The 22,164-nt window shown below is 42.5% G+C and overlaps 1 protein-coding gene across 1 annotated transcript in view; it reads right to left on the bottom strand.

Annotated features, from left to right (window-relative positions):
• Nucleotides 1-267: 267 nt before the first annotated feature.
• Nucleotides 268-22,164, bottom strand: part of LOC143733585 (alpha-2,8-sialyltransferase 8F-like) — a 23,816-nt gene continuing 1,919 nt past the window's right edge. The window contains exons 2-7 of the mRNA XM_077225143.1: nt 15,694-15,774; nt 15,524-15,610; nt 9,059-9,203; nt 7,743-7,855; nt 3,845-3,922; nt 268-841 (exon numbers count right to left, since the gene is read on the bottom strand). Of these exons, the coding sequence (XP_077081258.1) occupies nt 349-841; nt 3,845-3,922; nt 7,743-7,855; nt 9,059-9,203; nt 15,524-15,610; nt 15,694-15,774 (997 nt within the window). The 3' untranslated portion in view covers nt 268-348. The remainder of the gene's footprint in view (nt 842-3,844; nt 3,923-7,742; nt 7,856-9,058; nt 9,204-15,523; nt 15,611-15,693; nt 15,775-22,164) is intronic.

Raw genomic sequence — 22,164 nt, 5'->3', positions numbered from 1 at the left:
AAGACTAACCGTTTTGATCTATATAACAATAGTTAGTTTTCTGTTGATAATGGTATCCAAACAGTTGCTCACCTGTCTAATGGAACACATGAAAGCACCTTTTGTGTTTCAATGGTTTCTACAATGGAAGTAAAACCGGAAATCGAGGTTATCGCTGATATGACGTTACTGACAGGCGGCGCAATGACACGGGCCATTACACTGGTTAAAATTGTGGATTTCTATGGATTTAAAAATTCTTGGAAACATTTGCAAAAATATATAACATTATTCTAGTGGTTTTGGGATATTTTAATCCAACAATTTTACATATGTCTTCAACAACCTGGGATAGTCCTCATGCGAACCCTATAAATGATTTTCTCGATCCGCCCCTGGTGAGGAGCAGGGCTGCAGGTGCAGTGTCAGCGCCCCCTGGCTGTGGAGCTGCAGTAGTCGCACAAACTCCTCTGGCATCTTGTGCATGTAGGGGTGCGGCCGCTTCAGGTCGTAATAATGGTATGGAATCGGCTGCTCCTGCAGGTCGCTGCCGAATGGCCAGAATCCGTAAACGTGAACATGCTCACACATTTCCAGTGCAGTGCTGATTAAAAGGAACCCCGTGGAGAGGCGCACCTCCCGTAGACCACGCCCCTTCCAGAACCGGTCCAGTGTCCGCAGGTAAGAGGGGCTGAAGAACACTACCGGCTGCTGAGGTCTGATTGGCTGGAGGACTTTGAGTGTTGTGATTGACGATGATGTGCAGAACGTGTAGGCGAAGGCTGGAATAATGAGGGAGGCGTTTCCGTACACACTGACCCGCTCCACCAACTGATCCGGATTCTTCTTCAGGTTATTGTATCTACAGAAACAGTTTTTAATAAACGGTAATGACAGAATGTATCACATATGTATACACCACGAAAATATGTCCCTGTTCCCTATCTGTCAGTTACGACTACGTTATGTTGACTAACAAAAGGGGTCTCACTTGGGAGCCCTTATTTATGAGTTTTATAAAAACGTCCAATGGGATTGGTGACTGGAATTTACATGCCAAGCCACTCCCGCGTACATATGGGTATATAAGATGGCAGCCCACATCCACTCATTCAGCCGATCTCTCTAGACTGGTGAAAAGAGTGCATTCAGCGGTGTTTCACCAGCCCATTGCAGTGCACAGGATAAGTGCAGCGATTCTCCCCAGGGCCCTTCAGTCAAAAAGAGTAGTTTTTCCTAAAAGAGCAAATCAGATGACGACTGTCTTTTTAAAAATGCCTTTCTGTCTGTGCGGTGGGTAATGGCAAATCTTGCATCTGCAAGTCTTAAACTGGGCTCTTCACAAGCTCCCGTTCAAGATTCTAATGCAGAAACGCATTCTCATGTGCGTACATCCTCATTATTGGTTCGTAGAAATTGACCAGATGGACGCTTGCATTCACATCTCGATTCTACCTTGACACAGACCAATTCATCAGTTTGCCTTCGAGCGTTGGGCATATTAGTGCAAGGTCCTCCCCTTTGGCCTGTCCCTGTCTCCCTGCGTCTTTACCAAAGTCCCCTCACCCAGCTACGGGAAGTGGGTATTCACATTTTAAACTATCTGGACTACTGGCTCATTCTAGCTCACTCTCAAGATCTGTTGTGTGAACACAGGGACCTGTTGCTCTGGCACCTCAGCCATCTGGGGCTTCAGGTCAACTGGGAATAGATCAAGCTCTCCCCATGCACAGTATCTCTTTTCTGGGTATGGAGTTGGGGCTTCTCACCATCGCTCAGTTAGAGTTGAAATGCCTGAATTTACATTCAGGGGAAAACCGTAGCTCCACTAAAATATTTTCAGAGGCTCATGGGGCTTATTGCATCCGCATATGAGACCACTAGCTCATATGGCTCGGCCTCATGAGACCGCTTCCACACTGGCTTCACAGCCAAGCCCTGAGATAGGCACTCGGTGTGACCATCACACTGATCTGTCTGTTCAGCCCTTGGTCAGACTTTGCCATTCTACGGACTGGAGTACCCTTAGAACAAGTGTCCAGGCATGTTGTTATCACAGTGTCTCCAGAACAGGCTGGGGCGCTGCATTTAATGAACACTCAGCCTCTGGCTTCTGAACGGGACCTCAACTGCATTGGCATATCAACTGCCTAGAGTTGTTTCCAGTTCTTCTCTGGGCCGGTTTCGGCCGTTGCTTCAGGGCAAGCACATGTTGGTCCGGACAGACAACACTGCGATGGTGACGCTCACGTCACCTGTTACAACTCCCCCGCCATCTCCTCCTCCAGAATTAGCAGTATATCAAGTCGCTCCACACCATTTATATTCTGGGCTAGCTCAATCATGTGGCCGACACGCTCTCACGACAGCTCACAGTTCTGGGAGAGTAGAGACTCAATCCCCAGGTGGTCCAGCTGATCACGAGTCAATTCGGGGACGCACAGGTAGGCCGATTTGCATCCCAGAAATAATCCCATTGCCTGCCCTTTTACTCCCTGACGAGGAACTCCACAGACACACAGCTAGCCCTGGAGCCTTTGCAAATATGTGTTTCTCCCAGTGAGCCTACTTGCAGAGACACTGTACAAGGTCAGGAAGGACAAGGAGCAGCTCTTTGTCTGTTTTGGAGGACAGCAGAAGGGAAAGGCTGTCTCCAAGCAGAGGTTTGCTCACTAGAAAGGGGATGCCATTGCCTTGGTGTACCTTTTTTAAGGCGTGCCGTGCCCCCTCTGAGTGAATAGGCGTTGGTGCACGGTGTCTCTCTAGCAGACATTTCCAGAGCTGTGGGCTGGGCGACACCTAACACCTTCGCAAGATTCTACAATCTCTGAGTGTCAAAACACAGGAAGAAACCGGCTCAACTCGATGTTGAACAATATTGATGATCTGACAAACAAATTTGCAGGAATTTTGCCCGCAACAGTCACAAAAAAACTCTGCATTTTTCTGGAAGGACTGGTCTTTCTGTTTATTTGTTCGGGCCTATCAATTTATGACAAAGTTTTATATGCTGACATTAACGGACAAGTAACAATGAACAATATGTTTAAAGCATTGAATAACCTAATTTAATATTTCACATACATATTCAACATATTTTAAAAACGAATTAGTTTATTAATATTAGATTATGCATTATGATTTACAAAACAAACAATAGTTCATTTATAAATAGCTAGATTGTGACCATATTATTAATGTAATAAATAAACTAGTTTACACAATGCTATTTATCAAACACATACAGAACAGATTAACATACTTGTTTTAAATGCTACCGTTATAAAACCCTGCTGTCATCCGAACAAAAACACCCAATAATAATTACTACTTTTTGCATATTACTTCACTGTGACTAACATGTCAAACAAAGAGAAATGCATTTTCCTTCAAAGTAAATCAATTTTATCTTCGGACCAACATTTACCAATGTTTCCATTTTCATGCATTGTTTCTTTTGTTTTGCATAACCACAGAGTATAAATTATATTTAACCAGAATACATCTTTAAGAAACACACAATACAGTCTAAACAGGTCCTGAATGTAGTTAATTAAACCTGAATTATTCCAAGAATTTAGAAATGCCAGTAATGGCCAAATGAATGTGTTTTTTATTAAAGTGGTAGTTAGAATTTTATTTAGAAATAGCAATCAATAAAAAAAAGATTCTGAGAGCTTAAAATTAATCTGAAAAGTCTTCATTTAAATGATAATAAAAGCTGTGTTTTTATTGGTGGGTGTGTGTGTGTGTGTGTGTGTGTGTGTGTGTGTGTGTGTGTGTGTGTGTGTGTGTGTGTGTGTGTGTGTGTGTGTGTGTGTGTGTGTGTGTGTGTGTGTGTGTGTGTGTGTGTGTGTACACTGACCGAAGCTGACTGGGGTTGATGGTTATCAGATCTGTCTTCAGCCCAACATCACTGTCATTAACTGTTGCCAAATTAAACCTTAAAGAGAGAGAAAACATCATATTAACATTTACATTTATGCATTTGACAGACGCTTTTATTTAAAGTGACTTACATTGCATTTCAAGGTACACATTTTACATTCTTATGAATAAAGAGAAAATGGCCCGATGGTCCACCGAGAGGCGGGATGGAAGATGGACCAAACAGGACAGATAACCCGGTAACGACTGGAAAGGACACAACGAACAAAGAAAGCATCCTAAGAGAATGCAGCTGTGGATGGAGCAAAGTGACCACATACCTTGGCCTGCGAAATCCATCAGGGGAAGACAAAGTGTGGCAGAAACACCCAGGAGCAAGCTTGCACTGCAGCAGCAGAGCAGACAAGAAGGAACAGTAGCCCGGTCGAGCACCACAGCGCTACAGATCCCACCATTGCACCTGGGGGAACGACGCCAGACCAGCCCCTGCAAGTGGATACAAATCAGCTGCCACAAATCCAGCAGCCCGAATATCGTGACACCGCAAGTGATGAGCCCAGAAGAGCCACAGCCCAGGCTGATACCTTGCCGGAAAGTCAAGGTCAAATGGCCGAAAGCCATCGAATAGGACGAGTGGAGAATTTTCGACGAGAGTCCGCATACATCCCACCAGAGTGCCCTGAAAGGCAACACAATAGCTGAGTTGAACATCTTTGGTGACATCTACGAAGAGGGCAAAGAAAGAATTGGAGAGCTGCAGCAATAGAAGAGCCTTCCAAAGCAGTTCGGTAGACGGGAGAGGGAAATACACCAGCTAGTGAAAGAGCGCCGCCTTCTACGGAAGGCATGGAAAAGATCAGAGGACCACGAAAAGGAGGGCCTCAAAAACCTGTGGGACCAGATCCGAGTCAAACTTGGACTGTTAAGGAGAGCAGAGAGGATCCGGAGACGCAGAAGCCGTAAGGAGAGAGCAAGGTCGAGCTTCTTCAGTGACCCTTTAAAGTACGCATGCAGGCTGCTGGAGGAAAAGAAAACAGGGACACTGCACATCACTGATTGGGAGTTGGAGGACCATATAAAATCTCAGACAAGCGACAAACTTCGGGAAACCCCCATTGGTTCACCTGGCTACATTCCTAAACCACCTGAGCCATAATCAAAGTTCGATACAACGATTCCGAAATGGTCAGAAATCAATCAAGTGGTGTCTCGAGCAAGAGCTGCCTCAGCAGCTGGACCAAACGGGGTATCATACAAGCTCTACAAGAGATGCCCCATGACCTTGAGGCTTTTGTGGAAGAGGATGAGTGTTGCCTGGAAAACTAAATCCCTCTCACCTGCATGGTGCAAGGCATTAAGCACTTTTATCCCGAAAGAAAAAGACTCTCGAAACATCAACCAATTCAGAGGCATTGCGCTTCTAAATGTGGAAGGGAAAATGTTATTTTCGGTGATTGCGAGCTGCTTGTCCAGCTATCTCTTGGCCAACAAGTACATAGACACCAGCTGTCAGAAGGCAGGCGTACCAGGGTTTCCAGGCTGTGTGGAGCACTCAATGATGATCTGGGAACAGATCTAGACCACGAAACGCAACAAGTCAGACCTTCATGTAGTTTGGCTCGATCTGGCTAATGCCTATGGATCCGTCCCCAACCAGCTCATTTGGTGCGTCCTCAGCTTCTTCCACATCCCACAATGCACCCTGAATCTCTTAACCACCTACTTCAGTAACCTCCTAGTGTGCTACTCTACATCAACAACTACAACTGGGTGGTAACAACAGCAGAAGGGAATAGCCATGGGTTGTTCAATCTACCCAATTCTCTTTACAGCAGCCTTTGAGGTCATCCTAGTTGGAGGAAGACAAATGGTTAAAGGAATCAGATTGCCAGCAGGGCAGCGACTTCCGACCATCAGATGCTACATGGATGACGTCACCACACTCCTACAGACAGCAGCGTGCACTCACAGACTCCTAAAGAGATTTGAGGAACTGTTGACATGGACCAGGATGAAGATAAAGCCATCCTAGTCTCGCAGTGTCTTAATTCGCAAAGGAACCAGGAGAGTCGACATCTACTTCACAGTGGATGGTGAGGAGAATGCACGCCTGGCAGAACAGCCGGTGAAAAGCTTGGGAAGGCTATACACAGCTGACATATCAGGCAAAAACATGGCGATCTCGGTGACTGCACAGCTCACTGCTGGTCTGAAGAAGATCGACCAAAGCCCTCTACCTGGCAAGTTTAAGGTCTGGTGCTACCAGTTCACCCTGTTCCATCGCCTCATGTGGCCCTTAAAGCTTTGTGACATCCCCTCTTCAGCAGTCCTGAAGATGGATGCTAAGGCAAACAATTACATCCGGAGGTGGCTAGGCCTTCCCCGATGCCTGTCGAGGGCAGCTCTATTCAGAAGGAACACCTTGACACTTCCGCTGAAAACCATCAGCTTGGGCTATAAACTGGAGAAGGTGAGACTGCTGTTTGAACTAAAAGATTCACCTAACCCAGTGGTACAGAGTGCCAAAGTCCAAGTCAGAACAGGAAGAAGATGGGACGCATCACAGGCCTTAGACCAGGCCATAACCCGGCTGAAACACCAGGAGATTATAGGGGTGGTGCAATTTGGCACACCAGGTTTTGGATGGCGAACTTCACTCAAGCCATGGTCCAAAGCCTCAAGGGAGGAAAGGAAACGGCTTGTGATTTCGGAAGTCAGGAGGGGGGAAGAGGAGAGCTACAGGGTTATGGCAGTGACCCAAGCCCAGCAAGGCAGATGGTCCACCTGGGAGGCTGTCACCGACAGGTCCATAACATGGTCTTATCTATGGAAGTTGCCCCAAGCAAGGCTAAGTTTCTTGATCAGAGCCACGTTTGACACTCTCCCAAGCCCCCAAAATCTGCACCGCTGGTACGGCACACAGGAGCCCTGCCAGCTTTGAGGCCACCAATGTCCCAGCCTCCAGCACATCCTCTCTGGCTGCAAGACTACGCTGACCCAGGGGCACCATGGGTGGCATTACGACAGAGTCCTGCAAAAGTTAGCAGAAGCAATCGAAGCACGCAGGCTCGAAGTGAACCGTGCCACCGAAACAACATCACACCCGCCCTTCCAGTTTGTTAGACAAGGGGGAGAGGCACTCAGTAGCACATTGAGAGAGAGGTCCTTGCTGACACCTGGAGGGGAGTGGGCCCTTAGAGCTAACCTGGATCGCCAGTTGAAGTTCCCTCAGGAGATTGCCATAACCTCCCTCTGCCCAGACATCGTGATTTGGTCCATCGCCATGAAGACCGTCGTTATTGCCGAACTGACCGTGCCATGGGAGGATGGGCTGGAGGCTGCAGTTGAAAGAAAAAAGGAGAGGTATGCGGAACTTGCAGCTGCATGCGCACAAGCTGGGTGGAGAGCATACACCTACCCAGTGGAAGTTGGTTGCAGGGGAATCACTGGAACCTCCATCCAGCGACAGCAACATCAGAGGTGCCAAACTGGAGAGAGTCCTCAAAGAACTGTCAGAAGAGGCAGAGCAAGGGAGCTTTTTGCTCTGGCTCCGTGGAAAGGACAACGCTTGGGGGGAAAGACAGATGCTAAAGCTGGCTGTGGGGGGCGGCAGGCAGACACCCCTGCCGCTGCTCCACCACCCGGAGGTGTTCCGGGATTAAAGGGTTGAAACATCAGTGAAGGGTGGGTCCCGGCTGATGACACTACAGCCGGACCAATAGGCACTGGCGGAAGTGCATCAGGCAGAAATGCCTTGCAGGTGGTCTCACCTGTGCTTACAACTTATCAGTTCTCATATTATCAGGAAGGATGGATGAATACTGATGGATGTGTTGTGGTCCGTATGGGAGCAAGGAATAATGGCATGTGTTTACCGAATAACAAAGTCTGCATTGTCAATCTCACGTCCACAGCTGCTGTTTTTCAAAATCCCACCGCTGCCGACCACAGCACACCGACCCAGACGCTGACCGGCCCAGGGGAAGTCCTGCACGCACGCACACACGCACACACACACACACACACACACACAAAGCATTTATGTGATTTACATAATGTGATTTAACCCACACTTTCAATTCTTTTATTTCAATGAAAAGTTAGATTTTTGCACATTTTTTGAATGAAAGATCAAAAGGATAAACAATGCAGATTTATTTTTTACAGCCATTTTTTTCATATTTACCAGGGGTGCCAAAAATTCTGCCCTCAACTGTATGTGTGTATATATGTGCATATAATATATATATATATATATATATATATATATATATATATATATATATATAAGCATGACATATAAACATATACATACATATAAACTCATAAACCATGTTTACATTTTTATATCCATGTCATTAAACACATTTGGGTCCTCATTAACCATATATACAATTCAAGAACATACACACACACACTGGGGTTTTTGGGGCCTTTCCAAAAACACAATGTTTTTTATACTGTACAAATTGTATATTCTCTCCCTTTACTCTAACCCTACCCCTAAACCTACCCGTTAGGAGCTGTCCTCATGGGGACCAAAATGTCCAGCTCAAATCTCTCTCTCTCTCTCACACTCACATTCACTCACTCACTCACACACTCAGGCTATGTTTACACAGAAACGATCTGAAGAGAAAACGCAAAAGTCGCGTTGCGTTATCACTTTTTATTCTGCGTTTAGACGAGCGTTATGGGGGGGAAATCCGCAGGCATATGGTGACGCAAAAGTGTGTGAAATTCGATATTGTATGCACTCCAGACGGCTAGGTGGCAATGTGAAGCACTGCCACACAACAACACCAATATCTGAGAATATTTTGTACAACTGCTGAAAAGACTCTTGTACGTTTATCAGAGCTGCTAGCGTAACTTGAAGGTCCGACGTTTGGAAATAATCCGACATGTTGGTTTGTTATTTTCCTGTACTGGCGCATGCCTGTGACGTAACTCGTACGTGACGAGAGCCGCCGTGAGCAGATTTGCGTTTTTACCCTTTAGACAGGAACGCGACGGTGGAGCGTATTTAAGATTTCCACTCTGGAGGGTGGTTTCACTTTTTTGCGTTTTTAAGCCCCAAAAACGCAGTCGCCGTGTAAACGACAGGCACATCCGATAAAATATTTTTACGTTTTCACCCGGAATCGTTCTCGTGTAAACAGGGCCTCATAGACACAAACCAAACACACACCTGAGGCAGCATACTGTGAAGTGCTGCATTAATTGTGTATGTTTTTGTTTTGCTTGTTTCATATTGGATGGATTGATTGATGGCTGTGTTGCGTTGGGTGAGGATGAATGATCCTGTGGCGTTACAACAAAACTGCAACTGGATTCTGTCATAAACACAGAGAGAGAGAGAGAGAGTTTATGAGCATTATTATCACATGAGCAGCTTTATCAGTGTGTTCTCTGTTAAAACGACCCACTTCAGTTTGCTAAGCTTTATTGTTTAAACAGTTTTAACAGCTTGTCTTTTTAAACAATGTGTCTCGGAACTATAATGTCATGTTTTTTAGAAAGCTGCCACACTACAGTTTTGCAATTGCTAAAACACAATTCTTGAAATCTTCACCCATTTCTCACAGCATTAAAGACAGACAAATCTTCAAACTATATTCACAAAACCCCTGACTCTTCTGACATAATCAAACAATCGACTCAAAACCATTTCACCTGTACTCAAGCAATGCAGATCATTCAGATCATACACACATCAGTCAATATATAAACACTACAGATCATTAATTAGACTACATTAAAAAACAGCATCCAGATCATGAGGTTACAGAAAAAAACATTGTATACAGTAAATAAAATATGCAATTACATAAAAAAGTACAGTAATCTGTACTGTGTAAAACACATAGTATAATTAACTCAAGTTTATCTCAAAGAGCACACATTTATTCACGTGAAAACATTAAGTAGCAAAACTGATGACAAGTTCTCAGGACATTATAATAGGTAATGTGCTTTTGAAAATTAATCCTGGTGGGAGACAACGATAAAGACGTCAACGAGAAGAAAATTGGGGTTTTTAATACACATACATTATAACTACAGTACACAACAGACGTACTTTATATGGGAGAACTTTCCGCATTAAGAGAGCATCCAGAAAAATGGAGAGCAACTGGAAGAAAACAAAACTAGAGTTTTCGCATTTCATTGATAGAGAGCACGATCGCGTACAGAGAGGCAATTTGTTCTCTGTATTTTTCAACCCTATTAGAAGAAAACAAAAAAAAACCCTAGGTATTTATTTAAAACAGTGTTTTAAAACAGTATTTATAAACATTGTCTAAAATAACAAGAGATAAAGCTTCAACCCCAGACGTTTCCAAGCAGCACAGCAGTAATGACATTATAAACCTTTTTACTTACAAGATTGATAATATTAAGAGAAAAAATAACTATGTAACCGTCTACTACAGTATTGCATCAGGCAGTGCAGTGTAGTCTCACTGACGAAAAATTTGATTCATTCATTGCTATAGGAGATGAGGAATTTTATAAACTTGTTAAATCATCTAAATTGACAACATGTATATTAGACCCTATACCGACTGTATATATAGCTATAAAGCTACTGAAAGCGATGCTTCCAGAGGTCATGGATTCTCTTCTCAATATCATTCATTCATCTTTGTCACTAGGATACGTACCAAAAACTTTTAAGCTGGCTATGATTAAACCGCAACTTGATCCTACAGAATTAGTCAATTACAGGCCGATCTCGAATCTACCTTTTCTGCCAAAGATACTGGAAAAGGCAGTATCCTCACAACTATGTTCCTTTTTAGAAAGAAATGGTATCTGTGAGGATTTTCAGTCAGGATTTAGACCGTATCATAGTACTGAGACAGCTCTCATTGGCACTCGTGGTTGTATCTCTCTATTAGTGTTACTCGATCTTAGTGCTGCATTTGCCACTATCGACACAACATTGTTTTAAATAGACTCAAAAATTATGTTAACATTAGTGGAATTGCATTAGCATGGAATAAATCATACCTACCTGACCGTTATCAGTTTGTGGCAGTAAATGAAGAGATGTCTTATTCGATTTACAAGTTCAGTATGGCGTACCACAAGGCTCAGTACTAGGACCGTTGCTGTTCACTCTGCACATGCTACCCTTAGGAGATATCATTAGGAAGCATGGCATTAGTTTCAACTAGGCGCGTTTCCATTACAAATTTGTGCAAAACTTTTGCGTTTTTTTCTAAATGTCAACAAAAAACTATTGCGAAATGACGGCGTTTCCATTAACCGATGTTATTCGACTAAAACCTAATTTTTTCCTCTCACGATAAGTCATTCCCAAAATCATGGCTACAGATTTAGATTTATATGGTTTACGTATATCAGCCACTGCACTGGCCATTATCATTAATCGCAGGAGACGTGTGTGTGTTATCCAATCATTAATTGCAAGGAAAGACCCTTATACTCGAGAGCGGCACATATGAGGAGTTTCTGGGAGTTTCTCACTCATTTCTGCTTCGAGGGCTTGATTGAGGCATTTTTTTGAAGTTTATAACAGTAGTTCTCTACTCCAGTCCTCGGGACCCACTGCTCTGCACATTTTTTATGTCTCCTTATTCAACACACCTGATTCAGATCACCAGCTCGTTAGGGGAGACTCCTTGATCTGAACTGAGTGTGTCAGATAAGAGAGACATACAAAATGTGCAGAGCAGCAGGTGCCGAGGACTGGAGTTGAGAACCACTGGTTTAGAATATAGTATTCCTGTAATTCTTTTGTCTTTTTGGAATTTAATAAAGAACTCTGTCTCGTATTTGGTTCAAACACACCGCATCATCTACGTCAGGTGACTGTAAATGCGCAAAAACTGTATCCATTGTAGTTTTGCAAAATATTTAATTTTCAAATTGCCTGAAAGACCACCTCATGCGAGCGCTAACATTTTTGCGAAATTGACGTGTTTCCATTGGGCGTATATTCAATTCGCAATTTCAATTTGCGCAATTTGAAGAGTAATGGAAACGCGGCCAGTGTTATGCCTGGACACGACGACAACGCAGTCCTGAAGTGTCAACTAGTCTCTCCCCTTTGAAAGCTTTATTTCCCTTTACCTCTGTACTGATAGCCTGGTAATACCAAACTCTGCTACTTCGCTTTCCTTCATAGACAGAGTCTTGTCTTAAGTATAAAATCATTGGTTACCCTTAAGCCAATCACATAAAGTTTGGTTATGACGTGTGTTATTCGCCAGCTCAGCCGCATCGAACTTCCACTGTAAACCCATGTATGAGTGAACATGACTAACCGAGTTTTGCTGCCTCCTTAACCTGATCCTCCATGAGTGCAACCTAGGGGAACACAATCACAACTATCGCCTTGCCGGCCTTTGGCCTCCCCAGTTTCTCGCTGATGAGCGGTAATATTTGATAAATTAAACTTTTACCAAAACCTGTCGGGGGTAGGGCCACGACATCACCTCCATTCAAAATGTTTACCAAACACTCTTCTTGTTCGGCCTTCAGTTTGGAAATGCCAGGAATACTCTCCACAACAGAGCGAATTGCGTCCTGTGTCTCCATATCCGTGGTCGTTTTCGATTTCCCCAATCTTAAACTCGGCGCTTAACCTCTAAGTCAGGGCTCTCAGCCCGCCCTCTGTTCGTTGATTGGCCGGCTGTTTTCAGGCCGGAGGAAAACTGAGAGACATGTTGATGTCTCAGACTAAGTACAAAAGCAAAATGAATTTGAGCGGAAGTAGGAAGTCTGACGTAGTTAGGCTACTGTACTGATAAAACGTTGTCAAAATGATTCCAGTTCACATGGATACACGGGAGCAACAAAAAGTTCAGTACTGGTCAATTTGTAAAGAAAGACTACACTCCTGCACACACATACATATATACACACTGAACACAATTATAATCTCAACAGTTTTGTTTTTGCCCCCATTTTTCATGAGCTGAACTTAAAGATCTAAGACTTTCTATGTACACAAAAGGCCTATTTCTCTCAGATATTGTTCATAAATCTGTCTTAATCTGTGTTAGTGAGCACTTCTCCTTTGCCGAGATAATCCATCCACCTCACAGGTGTGGCATATTAAGATGCTGATTAGACAGCTTGATTATTGCACAGGTGTGCCTTAGGCTGGCCACAATAAAAGGCCACTCATTTACATATATCTTTACATATATATTTACATATATCTTATGTGGAAGTTAAAGGACCAAAAAACAAATGCAATGACACGATGTCCTATTTCTTGCCTGTCAACATTTCCATACCTAGCTAGCACAGACATCACACGTCGTCAGTGCGTTTCGTGTTTGGGATACTGGTGTTCGGGAACGCACTCGTGTGAGATGCTTCTGGAGGGAATAAAACCAAATCATTCTGATCACACACTTCGACTCCACCGTTCCAGAACATTCAACATTGGTCCACTGGTTAGTCCAGTTATCCAATCACAGCCTCTGCTGAGGCACATCGAGGGATTTATGCGGAAAATGTGTTTCCATCACAGTTCATCAGATTTTAAAAAACGATCTGCCTCAGTTTGCATTCATGCATTGTTTTATGCAAATTTTTAGAATTTATGCGCATCTTGACCATTTCATCTAGCATTTTTATGCAAAATCCCAAAATTTGAATAAAAACAGGTGGATAGGTTTTTTTTTTCATATTGGTTATGTTGTGTGAGTTAAACAGTGTTGTGCAAGTTACTTCCAAACTGTAATACATTATAGATTACCTGTTACTGTTTCTTAAAAGTTATACTTTACCTTATAATATTACTGTCTCAGAATTGTATTGCGTTACATTACGCTTGTATAACTTTTGAGTTACTTTCACCAAAATAACTACAGAAGTAAAACTTAACATTCTAAAATGATAAAGTGTACAACAGAGCATTTTACATCCAGTAGAAGGTGATATGATGTATAATAACTGTGGGCTATCCAGGCTACTAGCAATATAGCATGTAATTGGCAAAGTGAAGTGAAGGCTCAAGACAATGCAAGAAAGGATGACAGACAGAATCACAAACAATCCAAGTCTGTTAAAAGTATGGTAAAGGTAAATTGATTATCTGGCAATATCTGGGAATAGCTTGGAATATTCATATTAGACACAACAGAACTGTATGTAAACACTAATGCCATGACAAGATGCACATTTGTTCTTTTCTTATTGTTGCCATTATTTTATTCTCTTTGAATTCAAGAGGTTCAGTCATCTTCACCTATTAGCCGCTTTTCCTCTGGCCAGTGCAGCACAGCGGCTGAATCACTCCTGTAAAACCCGCTCTAAACACGCCTTCACTGTCACACAATACACAGCTACACCAGCAAGAGGGAGATTAATGAAATAAATCGCTACACAAATATATCAGGAGCTGTCTATTATTTATTTAAAAACGTGGACACCACATGCGGCTATTGACTGACCACGAACATTCGTTCGGGTTTCATTCGTTAATGTCTCGCAGTCTTTGTTTTTTTCTAACACTTAAATTTTGGGCTAAAAGTGTGTTGTAAAGCAAGCATTACTGAACATGTACGAGTAAAATATTACTGAAAATTGATTATTAATGTCTTACACTACTGCGTTACAGCAAAAAGTAATAGCTACGTTGCTGTAATGCATTACTTTTGTAACGCGTTACTCCTAACACTGGTGTTAAACAGGTGCAGTGCTGTGGAAAATAATCTTCTACACAGTGTCAAATTCTGTTATAATAAAATAGCAAATGTTTCATGATGATTCCGGTTGTCTATGCACTAGTGTTGCTCAAAAACGTAACTTCTTGGTCGAACATAAAAACGGAGGAATAAAGAAACTAAAGGAATGTGCAACTGAACGTACAAGTTGTTCCCAGTGTTGGGAAAGTTCACTTTCTACATGAACTAGTTTAAAGTTCAGTTCACACATTTTAAAATGAACTAGTTCAGTTCAGTTCACACTTTAAAATTTTGAACTAGTTCATTCATAGTTCTTTTTTCCATAATGTTGCTACGAGCTATTATTTTTCAAAATGATTGCCACAGCCCATATAGAACTACAGAGAACAGTTATTTTATCGGCGGGCAAAGTTTGAACAGAAATGTAAGATTTTTCCCATCCTCACCGACCTTGTCAGAAAACTCGTTTAAATGATCATACGATCCTCCTTGCTGCATTTTGTTTAGATGACGCATGCGGTGGTGCGACACTGGTGCTGCCAGATTTGGTGTTTTTTCCGCTACATATTAAGGCCGTTTTACAGGGTGTTTTAGCTGGGTTTTCGCCTGGAAGGCTCTATAGAAATCTGGCGCCCTATTGAACGAAGTTAAAGTGAGAGCGTGTCGCGCGCCGTTCACAGATACCAGAATGAACGAGTTCACAGTAACGTTCACCAGGCAGTAATACAGTACGTTCAGTTCACGTTCGCCCAAAATATGAACGAGTTCATCAACTATCATTCAATGAACGCGTTCAGGCACAACACTGTTTTTTCCTGTAGCTCAAATAGCATATTATCATGCAAAGATCATCAGTAGGCTACGATACCCAAGAAATACATCAGATTGAGAAACATGTAAACCTTGAATGCAATGCAAATCACTTTTTGTTTTGATAACCTGCCATGTGGATAAGCATGAATGTGAAGACGTTAGAGACACACCTGTTTAGCTCCCGCTCAGTTTTGTTAGATTTGTATGGGCAGCTCATGAAATCTGACAGCTCCTGCGTGAACCTCTTGAGTTGAATACTGAGAGGGAAACAAAGGCATTTAATTCAATTGTCAGTTCTTAGAAATATCAGGATCGCTGGTTGATCTTCATTCTCACGCACCTTTTAGCCGGTTTTATAACAGAAAACTTGCGTCTGAGTTTTGTGCAGCGCAGCTTCTGAAGCGCCTCTGTCATCGCATCTCTGAAAGAAAAAGAGCATATGTCATTTTTTTGCTGCTCATTATCTTGCCTGTAAATAAAAGTGCTGATAAACCTGTTGCACACAATCCATTACATTCTTGTATCGCCTGAAGGTTCTGTCTTATGGGTTCCTCACACTTAAAAATAAAGGTTTCAGCAAATATACTTTCAACAAAGAACCCTATTCTTTTTAATAAACTCTTGGCTGGTTATCAAGGGTTCTTGACGTCTCATTACCAGTTCTTTTCTACAGAACTATAAGAGAATCAGTGGATTTCATGACACCCCTTTTGTTTCTATTTGTTTCTTTTTAAATAATAATAAAGAATCAATTCATTAAATTTTTGAGCATCTTCCGGTAAATTTAATTTCCTACTTAAATAATTGTCACAGCCAGCAGCCATATCACCCTGTAGCCCGAGACTGGTGCCCACTGAAGCTAAGCAGGGTTGAGTCTGGTCAGTGTAGGGGGCGCTCACCCTGTGCTATGTGTGGGTCATAACGCCCCAGTGTAGTGATGGGGACAATACTGTCAAAGAGCACTGTCCTTCGGATGAGATGTTAAACAGAAGTCCTGACTCTCTGTGGTCATAAAAAATCCCAGGATGTTCCTGGGTTGATGTTGTCCATCATGGCCTCCTAATCATCCCCATACTGATTGGCTTCAGCACTCTATCTCCTCTCCACCAATAAGCTGGTGTGTGTGTGTGTGTGTGTGTGTGTGTGTGTGTGTGTGTGTGTGTGTGTGTGTGTGTGTGTGTGTGTGTGTGTGTGTGTGTGTGTGTGTGTGTGTGTGTGTGTGTGTGTGTGTGTGTGTGTGTGTGTGTGTGTGTGTGTGTATGTGTGTGGTGTGTGTGTGTGGTGTGTGTGTGTGTGGGTGTGTGTATGTGGGTGGGTGGGTGGGTGCAATATGGCTGCCATGCAATGCGTGCATCATCCATATCTAGAGATTGGCATGGGGCACTTTCCATAAGATCATCTTTCAATGCAAATCAAACCAGCTATTAGGCTAACTGAAATAAAACCATGCCAATCTCTAGGTATGGTGAAGGGTGTGTGATGATGTGGGGATATTTTAATTCCAAAGGCCAAGGGAACTTTATCAGGATGCATAGTATCCTTGATCCATGAAATAACTGGCCTTTAAAAATAAAAATCTGCATGCCTCTATGGGAATTTAACATAGGGGGGCAATGACTTATGCACCCTGTATTTTAAGGAAGAAAATGTATTTATTTATGATACATTATTCATACACAAAGAAAATTGGTGTCCTTAAAGGTTGGATTTTTCCTCATTTTTCCAATTAAGCCATTAAGATCAATTTCCAAAAGATGATTTTTTATTCCTCTTTTTAGGCAACTTTAGCATGGGGGGCCTAACTTATTCACACCACTGTATTTGCGTTCCCTCGCAAAACCCGTTGTGAGTGTTTCATTGATGTGGAATCTTCAGAAACGGGCTTTTCGCTCTCATGGTCTGAAACACATAGCCTACTAAAAACGTTTTAATTTGTAATGTTTAAAATAATGAATCAAAAATGGACAAAATCGACTGTTAGAAAACCGTTATGGATTTGTTAGGCTATTTTACTAGTCTGCCTATAACCAGACCAATGAATGGTCCCCGTCTATTAATGAATATATTTTATTTTTTTATGGCCTGAACGAGACGTCCGCAGATCCCGCTGCTTCAAGATATATTTATATAAAAAAACTAAAAAAATAAATAAACTTTTACAAGATTTTATTTTAGAAAAATACAATATAATTATTTTTAAAAATACACATTTAAAAGAAAACCTAATAAAATATGGCTAAATGAATAAATGTAAATGTAAATTATGGAAATACAGGCATCACACAACTCTTTATTATTTACAGTCCATAAAAATAGGGCATGTATTATACGATTATAATACGAGAATATATTTACAGTTTTCCTGTGTATTTTTACTGAGGTATTGTATTGTGTTGTGTTTTAGAGTTAACGGAAAATTCCGTAAAATTACTGAATAAAGTCTTGGGAAAAAAATGACCATTACATTTTCCATCTTTAGCCCCCTTTTTCCACAATGGTCTCCTAAAAATAACGCCAGAAATTCTGATTCTGATTCTACAGAAAATGAATAATTAAGTGTTACAAAAAAAAACCCGTCATAAAATCATTATATTATATGACATCAGAATGAACAAGGTAGTACAAAATATATTATTCACTGTTAACAATATTAATGTCTATTTGAAGGCTATGGCAGCGTGATAATAAATAATTTATATGTGAAATATATTACAGTCTTGTATGATGGCCAAGAGCAGCGGTGGCCCTCGCTTGGGCTGGCGTCATCTCTTGTTTTAATAGTTCAATTGTTTAGGAAGGCTTTACCTGTGTATCCTGTGAACTGCTAAAATAGTCTTATTATCTTAAAAAGCGAAATGGACTATATCGTGAAGCATATACCTTGGCCCATCTAAATCATTATAATCAGCAATAAAGGGAACCACAGCAGCCACTGTACACGGACTTAAAACAGTTGCTGCTGTCATTTCCTTAATAAGTAGCCTACAGCCTGCTACTCAATGTTGTCAACTGTCGGGTAGCCTTCCGAAATTTAAAAGACATACACCAACAGACCAATACAAAAGAAACAAAGCGGAGATAAAAATACGGTCGGACCTTGGAGTCGAACCCCTGTCACTAAGAGCAAAACGACACAGCTCTCCATGCACGCAGACCAATGCCCTACTGAAGATATAAAATTTGCTTGGTAATCTAATGTATTTCACAGACATGAATGTAAAGAGAGTCTACAATCATACTGTACATACCCACATATGATAAAGGAAAAAGGGGGATAGGCCTGCACGTGCCCAATGAAGAAATAAAAATATGACACGATAACAGTCCAAACACCAGTCCTAACAACATTAGAAAAACAGAAGCCTTAAGAGGATCGCCATTCAGATCGACAATCTACTACATATGTCTTTCCATCTACTTCATTAGATGGGCTGAACTTTGAAGAAAAGGGTGGGGCTGATTATAATATTATACTAACGCCGGCTTTTACGCCGTCTTTGTCAGACAGAAGCGCCCAAATAACGGCGCATTATGGATGGCCTGCGGTGTCACACACAGCGTCATTGGCTGGATATAAAAAACGCAGATAATAACGGCGCTTTTGCTTTGTAAACGCCGTAATTTGCGGCGTTTGTGTCACAGAACGCCGTACTTTGCGGCGTCTTTTCGTCTTAAACGCCGTAAAAAGCAGCGTTTTGAGAATGAAACGCGTTTGGTTAGTGGCGAAATTTGACCCTTTTGGCGTTCCATACGTTATATGCGCCTGCCACTCGACCAGTCACGGATATATGCGCCTGCCACTCGACCAGTCACAGATATATGCGCCTGCCACTCGACCAGTCACGGATATATGCGCCTGCCACTGCGTTATATGCGCCTGCCACTCGACCAGTCACAGATATATGCGCCTGCCACTCGACCAGTCACGGATATATGCGCCTGCCACTGCATTATATGCGCCTGCCACTCGACCAGTCACAGATATATGCGTCTGCCACTCGACCAGTCACGGATATATGCGCCTGCCACTGCGTTATATGCGCCTGCCACTCGACCAGTCACAGATATATGCGCCTGCCACTGCGTTATATGCGCCTGCCACTCGACCAGCCACGGATATATGCGCCTGCCAATGTGTTATATGCACCTGCCACTCGACCAGTGACGGATATATGAGCCTGCCACTCGACCAGTCACGGATATATGCCCCTGCCACTGCGTTATATGCACCTGCCACTCGACCAGTCACGGATATATGCGCCTGCCACTCGAACTTTCACAATATGTAATATATGTTTTTAAACCAAATGCAGCATTTATCCCCTGAAGCCAGCGGAGCCAGAACGGTACGCACAATAGGTCAATATTCACCATTAACCAAACGCTTTTCGCCTGATTTACAAATACTCTACCCGCTTTTTTTAATCCTGAGCACCAGTCTCGTGAGGCTTGCGCCTGCCTAAAAATCTCTCACTGTTTTAATATACAAGACGAACCCACAGACAGTGCAATACAGATCTTATTGACCTATTTCTCATATGATCTTATATTTTATTCGCTCTTTTTATCCGTATATGGGAGTGCGCTCGTGGCTCTATTAAGCCTCGCACCAGCCACACGATCTCTCACTGTTTACACCTATCAGACACTCCTAATGATACAGGAGAGCACACAGACAGTGCAATACAGATCTTATTTACCTATTTCTCATCTTATCTTATATTTTTTTCGCTCTTTTTATCCGTATATGGGAGTGCGCTCGTGGCAGCGGCGCCAGCCACCAGCCACACGATCTCTCACTGTTTTCATCTACCAGACACTCGGATTGATACACGAAAACACACAAACAGTGCAATCCTGCTCTTATTTACCCCTTTTCTCACCTCATCTTATATTTTATTCGCTCTTTTTGCCCGTGATAGAGCACGTCTCGATCAGGGGCGTCATGCAAGCCAATATTCCCCCTGAAAATGTTTAAATTCTGGCTGCTAAACATACAATTTCAATGCAGTTTGGGAGGGACAGAAATACCTTAACAGAGCTAGCAGCAACCCTCCTACACTTTCGTGCACTCTAAGCCTACATCTCGGTCATAGCGATCTGTATAACAACTATGCTGTAGCTTTCAAACGGGTAGCCTATCTTTTTTCACAGCATTTGAATTAGCTGCCTAATCCGAGATGAACCGTGAATAACAGTCTATGGGAGAAACATCAAGTCGATGCCTTGATAACGTTAGGTTGGATTTTGCAGTTAGCCTACAACAAATTTAACACCCTCGTTTCTATGAAACTGAAAACAATTGGACCAGCTGGAGACTTTGACACAAGACAAAACAGAACAGATGTTTCAAAACCGATCAGATAACGTTACTATGGCTTATTGGCTCTGTATGGCAGGCAGTAGGCTAACGTTAGCCAACTAGTTTACGGTTAGACTAGGCTAGCTATCGATAACGTTACACTGACACAACTTAAGTTAATTCTCTGAATTCGCAGCTAATATCAAATCCATAACTTTTTGATCAAGTTAAAATTTCCAGGTCAACCACAAATAATCCCAGTACCTTTTAATATCATCCGATAACTAATTCAATGCCGATTTGTTGCTTTGCCCACTTACCACTTCAAGACCATCTGTAAAACATTGCCAGCTCAACGTGCGAGACGAGTGAGTTGCTTGAACATACAGGTCCTTCTCAAAAAATTAGCATACTGTGATAAAGTTAATTATTTTCCATAATGTAATGATAAAAATTAAACTTTCATATATTTTAGATTCATTGCACACCAACTGAAATATTTCAGGTCTTTTATTGTTTTAATACTGATGATTTTGGCATACAGCTCATGAAAACCCAAAATTCCTGTCTCAAAAAATTAGCATATCATGAAAAGGGTCTCTAAGCGAGCTATTAACCTAATCATCTGAATCAACTAATTAACTCTAAACACCTACAAAAGATTCCTGAGGCTTTTAAAAACTCCCAGCCTGTTTCATTACTCAAAACCGCAATCATGGGTAAGACTGCCGACCTGACTGCTGTCCAGAAGGCCATCATTGACACCCTCAAGCAAGAGGGTAAGACACAGAAAGACATTTCTGAACAAATAGGCTGTTCCCAGAGTGCTGTATCAAGGCACCTCAGTGGGAAGTCTGTGGGAAGGAAAAAGTGTGGCAAAAAACGCTGCACAACGAGAAGAGGTGACCGGACCCTGAGGAAGATTGTGGAGAAGGACCGATTCCAGACCTTGGGGGACCTGCGGAAGCAGTGGACTGAGTCTGGAGTAGAAACATCCAGAGCCACCGTGCACAGGCGTGTGCAGGAAATGGGCTACAGGTGCCGCATTCCCCAGGTCAAGCCACTTTTGAACCAGAAACAGCGGCAGAAGCGCCTGACCTGGGCTACAGAGAAGCAGCACTGGACTGTTGCTTAGTTTTGCATGTCATTCGGAAATCAAGGTGCCAGAGTCTGGAGGAAGACTGGGGAGAAGGAAATGCCAAAATGCCTGAAGTCCAGTGTCAAGTACCCACAGTCAGTGATGGTCTGGGGTGCCATGTCAGCTGCTGGTGTTGGTCCACTGTGTTTTATCAAGGGCAGGGTCAATGCAGCTAGCTATCAGGAGATTTTGGAGCACTTCATGCTTCCATCTGCTGAAAAGCTTTATGGAGATGAAGATTTCATTTTTCAGCACGACCTGTCACCTGCTCACAGTGCCAAAACCACTGGTAAATGGTTTACTGACCATGGTATTACTGTGCTCAATTGGCCTGCCAACTCTCCTGACCTGAACCCCATAGAGAATCTGTG

This window comes from Siphateles boraxobius, unplaced genomic scaffold (genome assembly GCF_051911475.1).
Source record: "Siphateles boraxobius isolate OS27281-9 unplaced genomic scaffold, OSU_SipBor_1 126, whole genome shotgun sequence".
In the NCBI taxonomy this organism is placed as follows: domain Eukaryota; kingdom Metazoa; phylum Chordata; class Actinopteri; order Cypriniformes; family Leuciscidae; genus Siphateles; species Siphateles boraxobius.
The sequence above is the reverse complement of the archived record's forward strand: the minus strand, read 5'-3'. Positions and strand labels throughout refer to the sequence as shown.